The sequence below is a fragment of the Aphanomyces astaci genome (assembly GCF_000520075.1).
Source record: "Aphanomyces astaci strain APO3 unplaced genomic scaffold supercont1.6, whole genome shotgun sequence".
NCBI lineage: Eukaryota > Oomycota > Saprolegniomycetes > Saprolegniales > Verrucalvaceae > Aphanomyces > Aphanomyces astaci.
In genome coordinates, this window is record NW_009798269.1 from 2,813 (window position 1) to 12,751 (window position 9,939).

At 46.8% G+C, this 9,939-nt stretch overlaps 3 protein-coding genes across 3 annotated transcripts; 1 reads left to right on the forward strand and 2 right to left on the reverse strand.

The window, feature by feature from the left end:
* Positions 1 to 1,066: 1,066 nt before the first annotated feature.
* Positions 1,067 to 2,409, reverse strand: H257_03325 (hypothetical protein). Its single transcript, XM_009827336.1, has one exon. It carries the CDS (start codon positions 2,361 to 2,363, stop codon positions 1,179 to 1,181), a length of 1,185 nt encoding a protein of 394 aa, XP_009825638.1. The 5' UTR covers positions 2,364 to 2,409; the 3' UTR covers positions 1,067 to 1,178.
* Positions 2,410 to 6,081: 3,672 nt separating this feature from the next.
* H257_03326 (hypothetical protein) lies at positions 6,082 to 7,315 on the forward strand (the record flags this gene model as incomplete). Its single annotated transcript, XM_009827337.1, has 1 exon — positions 6,082 to 7,315. Exon 1 carries the CDS (start codon positions 6,134 to 6,136, stop codon positions 7,313 to 7,315), a length of 1,182 nt encoding a protein of 393 aa, XP_009825639.1. The 5' UTR covers positions 6,082 to 6,133.
* A 198-nt stretch (positions 7,316 to 7,513) lies between these two features.
* On the reverse strand, positions 7,514 to 8,701 carry H257_03327 (hypothetical protein). Its single transcript, XM_009827338.1, has one exon. The coding sequence runs from the start codon at positions 8,625 to 8,627 to the stop codon at positions 7,554 to 7,556; it is 1,074 nt and encodes a 357-aa protein (XP_009825640.1). The 5' UTR covers positions 8,628 to 8,701; the 3' UTR covers positions 7,514 to 7,553.
* Positions 8,702 to 9,939: the final 1,238 nt, after the last annotated feature.

A 9,939-nucleotide genomic window follows, 5' to 3' on the forward strand; every position in this document is an offset into this window, starting at 1 on the left:
GGGAGGAACCTGAGCTTGGCGGATCAAAGGAATAAAGTGTGTGAGGCATTTGAGCCCATGCAGTCGGATCTAGAGCACGGAGCTGTGCAGACACACTTGCAAGTGGACCGCGTCCACCTTGTTCGACGCATCATGGCGACTGTACAGCAGACGACTCAAATTCTTGACAGCCACATGCAGTGTGTACAAAGCCTCAAAGTGTCGCATATGAGGTGGAGTAATATCAAGCGGACAAGGTCAACCTCGCGGGACACACTTGCTTTGCATCGACAAGAAACTACAGCACTCCATGTATGCCTGGTTCGGGCAAGTGGAACGATTTCTAACAAGTACTATTATTGTGCTTTGTACCTTTTTTGGCAATTCCAGGGTTAAATTCATTGTTTAAAATTTTCTCAGGCTTAAATAATGTCTAAAGTAACTTGAATAACGGTTGGGTGCGTTGTTTAAAGTTACTTCATCTAATGCGATGATTGGTTGGTTGAAGGTGGTTTTACTGGCACTTTCGTAAAACAAGTTGTTTGCGGTTTTCATTCTGGCAAACAACTTGCTTTACGTCAACATGTCAAGGAGCTTGACGATGAAACTGAAGGAGCTATGGCCACATACATGACCTCCCATCCGTGATCACTACAGTACTAACATTATCTACTCCGAGTAATGTATATAACGTTAGGATATAGTTAGGCTACAGTACATGTAGTCGTCGCTCTGTCCAATGATTCAAAGCTATGCCATACCTTCAACTCTTGATCTGCTCTCTTAGCACTGTATGTGGAAGGCAAGGGCGCACTACGACTACACGATGTATAGTACTCCCATTTCACATCCTAATATGGTATGCATCGTGATGAACTGGTGGTTGTACGGCGTAAGTTGGCCTGGTGCTGCAACTCGAATACTGTAGTTAGCAGCTGAAATAAAGTAAGGGTTGTTTTTCTGCTGAAATGCAGAACTTGTGTTTAGCGTTGTTTCATCTTCAATCGGGCTTATATTATTTTAAACGTCTGGTTGTTTAATGCAGTTAAACAACGGGCAAACTACATGAAAAGCACAATACAGAGTAGGGCAACTCGCAGTTTGGCGCACTGTAGTACACAGTAGAAAAATGTCACAAAATCTATTAACATGTAAAGAAATATACAAAACGAGCCCTTGCACGTTAGGCCATGTTTGGCCTAACGGCGGCGGCGACAGGTCAAGAAGATCCCAATACCCGCTACATGCGTCGAGATGTCGTAGCCTTTAGCGGCATACGCTTGGACATATGCCTTGAGATCGGCTTCCGACGACCAATGCGACTCGTACTTGGACGACGGCACCCACAGGTCGCTCGTCTCAAAGTTGCACATGTCCAGCGTTACATTGTCGCCCACGAGGAGCGGGTTCTTCATGTAGTACTCCTCAACGCCGCGACGGAAGCTCGCGCTGTGCCAGCACCCAATGACCACAACGCCGTCGTCCCCCGCCACAGTCACCATTTGATCCACCACGCCTTGGCGGATGGCCTCTGGCAAAATGCCAATCGTGTTCATGAGGATGGCCACCACTCGCGACGACTTCCAAAAGTCTGCTGGCATATCGCGGTTCAAGATCGCTTCCAGCTCCAGCGCGTTGCCTTCGATCAAAAAGTTGCGAGGGTGCGCATGCATGAGGGGGTGGATGTCTTTGGCCAGCTCAATCATCACCGGGTTGATCTCCACGCCTACGGTATAGGCCATACGATCGAACAGCACCGACCCCATTTCCGATGTGCCGCAGCCGACTTCGACGTACGACGTGGGCTGGTTCGGGGCCATGAGCGATGTGATGTACGCCTTCTGGGCCGAGTACAGCTCCGTCATGATCGCACACTTGCCAGAGTACACAGAGTCCCGCCAAATCAGGGGCATCTTGCGGTCGGACCAAACGGCTACCACGCTCTCTTCTGTCACTGCCACTGACGATGAAATGGCGGCTGTTGTGACGATAGAGAGGTTGGGATGGATGTCCACGTGATGTTTCTGGATGCATTTCTCCAGTAGGTCGATCCCAACTGCTGTTGGACTGCCGCGGACTTTCTGCACCGCAAAGATGGAATCGAGGGCCAATTTTGTCGTGGCAGCAACGAACTGATGGACGTCGTCTTGCTCCATCTCGTTAACGTCCACGTTGCTCCAAACAATGTCAAACCGTTCGGATATCGTGCAGGTAAGGGGATTCCCACGCTCAAACGTGGCGTTTGATTGATCCCATCGCAGCCCTTTGCTGTCCACTACACGCACATTCCCCGCGCGGTTGAGGATAGTTGGCATGAGCTGCACGTTGCCTGCATTGAGAACAAGCACGGTCTTGTTGGCGACGAAGGATTGAATCTGCTCCATGATGGTGGTGGCGGTGTCGTTGGGTCAGTTGCGAGCAAGAGTCGAAATGAGCAGGGCAAGAAATGGCGGGATGGTGCGACGTATTTTTAATCAACCGTTGGCTTTTTCACTGGCCAATTGTATGCCCCGATGACATGCGAAAAAAAGATACTCGTATCCACGTCAGCCAACTTCAACTAAGATAGTTTTCCGAAAAGCCTTAAATAGGGACGAAAAACCCTAAACTATGGAGGTACGCAAAGGCTGTACGCATTCAGAACACGCCGCCATGTGGTCGTTCCATGCGATCGTTCGATTACGAGGAACGTTCAATGAGGCCATGAATAATATGCTGTGAAGAAAGTTGATCATAGCATGGTCTTGTAGACGCTTCGATTCACAGTGGTGTAGTGTCCTTCTAGAAGCGAGTGATATATGCATTGTTTAAGGGAATTTCATCACAATACCCAAGTGTCGTCCTCTGGATTTTCAATTCGGACAAAAAGCAGAAATTGTGTTGCCATTCTACGGAATTCGTAGGACAGAACTTGACTTTTGTATGCAATCGTAGGTGTGCACCTATGATTGCATACAAACGGCACACCTATGCGACTTTTCGCCATTTTGAAATCCTCCATCTCAATTTTTTTCCAAGTTATATACGAATTTGTAGTAAAGATAAAGAATTCTTTGAATTGGCGAAATCGTATGGAGTTGGTCCTGCGATTAATTGGCCAATTCTCTACACTGTACTACGAAGTACGTATATCAATGCGGAATGTGAGGCGTCCTAGCGGTAATGACATTGATACCATTATGTACGCGGTATGTAGCAGCAGTACACAAGTTGTAGTACTACGTTATACTACCGTAGTACTAGTACGTAGGAAGAAGGAGCGATCGTTAATTTGTATGCTCTAATTTTGGCCAATGAATCGTCTCTATTATCTATTTCTACCTATCATATTATTATAGTACTTACAGTGTTAACTGTAAGTAGTAAACTATCCTACACAATTCTGTCGGTTCCGACATATTCCGACGAACTCTGTCGGAATGGAATCTGAAATATCCTGGTCTCACATACAAATTCAAATGCAGCGAAAGTTCACCAAATAGTTCGACATATTCCGACATTTCGGCAGTTACTCCTAATCAGGTTTGCTAAATATAGGAATGCAATATCCGTCATAAGGAGGCCGCTGCTCGTTGTACTTATGTGTTTACACGTAAGCAAGTGGCATTGCACCTTACCCTCACCATACCTACGAAAGACTTACCCGACGGACGCAGTAGGTCTTCATTCTAGGTGTATATATGAATGAGCCCTCATTCACTGTACCCTTCCTACTTAGGATTATCCAATAGAATCCTTGTCGGAATGAGTATCTTGTCGGAATAATCATGTTATCGTCATTTCTCCACATTTCCCTCTGTTCTCCGGCATGGTCTTGGTAACGGCATGGATGCTTACAGTCAACATTGATGTCGAAAATACTACCGTAGTACATGACTACGGTATTCCATCGTCGTATATTTGTACTCGTATCATGCAGCATTTATTGTTTAGTCATTAATACTTAACGTTAATGATAAACATGGATTTGTAATTAATTATCCAATCATTGTACAGGAGTGTTTTCATTGGTTAGCAGTAGTCGACAGCTGCGAGGGGGCTTCTGATAATATGTACTAGTATCGATTATGAGAGGATTGTTCTCAGGTCTTCACCTATTTTTATGAACAGAATGAAAAACGCGTTTATTAGATATGGGTGAATATGATCACTTTGCGGACACGTTCGGACAATTTCAGTCGGACATACTTGGCATTTGTATTGGACTTAAGAGGAACATATTTTGTCCGAATGAAAGTGTCCAAACGGAATATGTTCGGACATACTTGTGTATTGTATTAACCCGCATAAGAACGATCAGCTTTACAGTAGCGAGCGACGACAGAGCATCCGCCCACAAAATTGCGCACACCGCAGCGTAGCGGAGGTCGTGTGTATAATTTTGTGCAGGCGGTGCCTTGGCGAAGAGTGAGCCCCAATCGTGCACTTCACCGAATGTCCAATCGATTCCTCTTGTCGGGAAAAGCGGCAGGTAGGCCGCAGGCCGTGCCGCTACCCGGACAAGGCCTGTGGTACAACTAACTAACTATTCGCATTTAATGCGTAAATTTGGTTAAGTGCGTGTCCGAAGCACATATCCAGCAAATATTTGTCCGAGTCATTATGGTATGGAACCATACTATTAATAGTATTATGTTAATACAGTGAAAATGACCCATGTTGAATGTTTGGAACATCGCTTTAGCGAGAATATCAACATTGACGATGTGTTTAAATGTTCGCTTTGTAGCTTGGCCTGTGAGCTACAACGCTCATATTAACTGCTTATCGGTAGCATATGTATATGCAGCAAAAGTTATTCCCAAAGGCCCCCTCACAGTATGAAATCGTAGGAAATTTTCCTGAATTCCATAAATAAGTCAATCCACATGCCAGGATTTACAGTAATATTAATAGTAATACTTTATATATGTATGAATAATATGGTGCACGTCTTCCAACATTGCTCAAAACCGACTATTTCAAATTCATTTCTCAAAATTTCATTCAAAGTAAAAAACGAGACATACTACGTATACCGTTGACTGTGATTAGTACGGATTGAGAATTCGTGTGGATTCAAAATTACAGGTACTATAACCGCATTGGAATTGGATCTCAGTAGTACTTAAATATTCTTATACTTGACCAAAAAATTCGGCGTCGTCGATGGCGTGGGTGACTCCGCACATGCGCGCATATTCCCACAGCGGAACAAACCCTCGTTCGGTGCAGGTGTCGATCGAGTGCGGTCCTCACTAATACATGTATGATGGAATTTGCGAAATTTGTGGTGGATCGAGTGCGGTCCTGACTAATACATGTATGATGGAATTTCCGAAATTTGTCGTTGGTAATTAGTGCGGACCAATTTCGTGCAAGATTGGGTGTTTGGGGTGTATACCACGATGCCCAATTTGCTCTGGTAGTCATATGTGGAAAGCCATCCAGTGTGGTGTAATAACCCTTGTATATAACGTGTCTGCACTATTGACTGTTTGTTTACAGCAATGTCGATGTGTGATGTGACTTTTCATCACAAATCCCACATAACGTTATACAAATCAAGATAATAATCCTTACTAATTCTCAATATTCAAAATTGGTGCGGTCCGCACTAATATATGTGCCGTAGGTCTGGTGACGAGGTTGAAAATTAGTGCGGTCCGCACTAATTACCATTAACGGTGTAGTAGTTTCGACAGATCTACTTGTAGTCGTGGTGAAGGGATGTTACATATCAAGAACGGTCGAGTAATAGACTTTAAACCAAGTAGATTTTGGCCACTAACATGTAAAGTTACCTTGATGATCATTACAGTATCAGTCAGTTGAGATTTAACGTGGTCATACTTTAGGTTTTTAACCCACCATACAAAAACGTGATTCACCAAATCCATCGATCGATTTTTTGTACTGACAGTTCAAAAATTTGCGACGCCATCCACACTATTTGCAGTCACACACTAATTCGAAAGTATGCAAGCGTTTGATTGGCCACTTGAATGTGTTGATTGTTTTGATTGGTCAGTAGGTTGTCTGTCTATTCTTTCGACATGTCGATGAAGATCGAATATATTGCGAACTTAATGCCAGCGTTGGTGGTCAATTGTGAACAACACGACATTCGATCAGCTCAGCAACAATGTCATAACGTCATCTTAAATCTCATGCCATGAAGCTCACATGGCTGGCATGCTTGGCCACAGTCGGGGCGGCATATGACTCATGCTATCACGAGGAGGAGAAGGTGCACTACCGCCACGGCGCCATCGAGTACCTGCGCGGACATCCAGGGTACAAGGGCGCGATTTACCGCGTGTGCCAAGACGGCGTGTACCACTGCAAAGTCAGCGATCAAATCCTAGACCAGCCATCGTTGCCAAGTGTAGACTGCGACCAAGCGCTGGCAGAATACGACATCATGCACGACCCAGACGTGGATATGGGGCGACGCCTGGGACTCATGGTGAACCCCCCCGCGGCCGAGCTGTGGCCGGCTGGCGTTGTCTGCTATGCGCTGTCGGACAAGGCCGATCCGGCCATCAAGCCGTACCTGGAAGCCACCGTGACCGAGTACCGCACAAAGACCCCGATTCGCGTGATCACAGTCGAGCAATGCCTCGCCTTGCGCATGCCAACCTTGTGTGGGAATTGCAAGAACTTTGCACTTGTGGAGGACTCCAAGCCGGGCTGCTTTGCATTTGTGGGATACGAAGGCAAGCCCAACCAAGTGATCAACTTGCACCCAGACTGCTACCTGAACCAGCCCCCTGGTCACGTCCAGCACGAGTTTGGGCACGCCATCGGCCTCTTTCACGAACATGCGCATCCTAAGCGCAAGATCATCATCGTCGAAGAAGCGCTCAAAGCATCCCGCAACAACTACGTAAAGAAAACGGATACCAAACTGACCGCGTACGACATGGGGTCGGTCATGCACTACGGGGCGTCGGGGGGCGTGTGCGTTCCCACCGACTTGACTGTCCAGTTCTGCGACATTGACGAAAGCAGCGAAAAGACGGGGTGCGTCGTCCCCACCCTCGACGACTGCGACGACAAGGCGTCGTTGGTGCTGGGCCAGCGAGATGGACTCAGTCCCACAGATGTCGAAAGCATCGAAGTGCTGTACAAGGCAATATCGTCCAAAGAAGTCAAAGCGATCGACCGTCTCCTCTTTCACGCTACTCAAGCCGACCAAGCTGATGCCACCACATCCAGCGATGACGATGATGACAATGACAATGATGACAATGACGATGACAATGATGACAATGACGATGACAATGACAATGATGACAATGACGATGACAATGATGACGATGACGATGACGACGATGACAATGACGCAATGTAATTAAGTATGTTATGTACGAGGGAGTGGTAACATGCTGGTACTAATTCGTCAAGACATGCACAAATAGTAAGTAGGTTATACTATTAATACATAGTATTAGTATTAATACGTAGCATATTTGGTGCTATGGGGATGGACATCCATTTCGGTTGATCGTAAATAGTGGCTTCGACGATGTATGTACATTACCACGTCAAATCAAGCAATAAACATAAACTTTTCATTAACGTTAACTAGCTTAGATTTCATCATCATCGTCATCGTCATCGTCCTCTTTCTTGCCCTTCTTGGCAGCAGCCTTCTGTTCGTTTTGAAGTTCCCAGATCGTGGCTTCCTTGCCCGTTTGGGTGCATCCGTACATGGCTTTCACCGTCGCAATGTCCTCGTCGCTCATGCCTTTGCGCTGGCCCAACACGCTGGACGCGTCCTTGTCGCAGTGTTTCAGCAGTGGCTCCACACACCCCTGGGCCTCGCTCTCGACGATGTCGCAGAACTTGACGTCTTTGTACTTCTGCTGCGGGATGCACACGCCCGCCGCCTGCGAGTAGTGCATGATCGACTTCTCGTCGTACTTGGTGTGCACCGAGTCGATCTTCATCATGTAATTGTTGCGCGCGACCTTGAGCTCGGACGGGATGATAATGATGTTTCGCTTCGCGTGGACATGCTCGTGGTATATGCCAAGGCTGTGAAACACTTCGTGGACGAACCGGCCGTAGCCTGGCGCGAAGCAGTCGTCGTGGATGTTAAAGTTCTGGCCGCCCTTGGCCTGATACCCCACCGCGGCAAAGCAGCCAGGCTTATCGTTCCTGATCGAGACGAAGTTCTTGCACCCGCCGCACAAGGCCTTCTTGTTCGGGTGTTTCTTGCACGCTTTTACTGTCATGAACGTGAGCCCCGTGAGCTTCAAGTGCTCCCAGCCTTCCTTCATAAGCTTCATCTTGTCCTTGGAGAACTTGGAGTCGTACGAGTAGCACATCGTTTGATTGGGCCACAGCAGGATCTTCTCAGGGTCGATCATCACACCCAACTTGCGGTTCGCATTCGCCTTTTCACAGTTCACCTTGGGCATCTCCATCGCGTCGGCGATGCCGTTGTCTTGGCGACATGTCAATACACCGTTGTCGCACCGAACGTAGATGTGGCCGTGCACTCCGACCATACCCCACGCTGTGAGGACGTGGTTGTTGGGTATGTACGTCCCGGCCTTGATGATTCCGACTTCACGGGTGATGCAGCTGCCTTTCGAAGGGCTCAATGCACCCACGGACGCAGCAGCACCTACGACAATGACGGCCGACAGCACTTTCATCGCTAAACGTGAAATGGTCCCATGCGTCTGTCGCCCGCTTGGTGTGTTGCCGTCGTCAATCGCACGCCCATCGCACGATGCGTTTGTTAAAAAATGTAAATTGCCATTGTTTCAATCCAATAAAGCACATACAATTCTCAAGTTATTCCTAGAATTTATATGTGTACGTAGTAACCGCACAGGTAACTGTTAGGTCACATTTTCAGCCAATGGCAGGCTCGGCCTCTAAAGTTTGGCTTGCGAAAAGGTCGCGATTTTGAAATTTACAGTAAGCATTGTAGCTGGATGACGCCGTGTCGTTCGGTCTGTGGATAATTTTTGATGGAGACGTCACAGACAGCTCGAAAGTGTCGATGCAATAATACCCCATGGGAGAAGTACTACTATTAATACAGACTATATCTTCGAAAACAATAGTACTTGAAGTAGTAGTACTAGTAGTACACCATTTTTCAATTGACTTGGACATTTTCTCGATGGATTCGGACAGGTCACTATTGGATTTAGGGATGTGCCCATTCGAATGAATGAGTGCCCAATGGATTTGGTACCCATGTTCGGTGTGCCCATTGGATTTGGCACGACCCCCTCGTGTGCCCATTCGATATGCCCATGCGCCTTATAGAATTGGTTTGTACCCAACCAAACAACCTTTAGATCCTTCAAAAGTGTCGTGCTTGCATTCAATTAGGAAAACTCAAAAATGAATACAATAAATCATCCAAAGGATGAAAATAAAACATTTGTAAGGGTTCATAATGAACCGTCTTGTACGTGAACACACGTTTGTCGAGTTCACGATGCAAAGTCGATGTGGACACCTCGATGCCCAAATGTAGGGAGTTGATAACGCAGAGGAAATTGTAAAACTGATTGATTGGCGTTATCTACATCTACATGCATGACTACTGTGACTATACTATATCTAATGCTATATATACGTGCGCTCTGCAGAAGGAACTTCTGGTGTCCATGGCCGAGCACGCCGCACGCCAATCGAGCTTGGTCGTAAACTGACGTCAACAGTGACGTCTGTTCTGATTGGTCGATAACCCTATGACGCCACTGGAGTGACGTCGTTACACCAAATCAAGCGCCAATCGATCTTTGATCTCTTGGAGCGTGATTTGGACGTCATGCTCCACCCAACTTTGCAGCATGTCGACGTTTTCCTCCGTCAGGAGTCGTGATTCCCCTTACATGACAATGTTAGATCGAGTAGACACGACTTTCATACCTCGTTGTTTCGACGTCAACGAGTCCAGATGCAGCCAATTTCGTGCGCTGCTGATGTTGACGCCGTTCACTTGAG

Bases quoted from the DNA above. Each gene is read 5' to 3' on its own strand.
- H257_03327 (XM_009827338.1), bottom strand. From the start codon at position 8,627: ATGAAAGTGCTGTCGGCCGTCATTGTCGTAGGTGCTGCTGCGTCCGTG.
- H257_03325 (XM_009827336.1), bottom strand. From the start codon at position 2,363: ATGGAGCAGATTCAATCCTTCGTCGCCAACAAGACCGTGCTTGTTCTC.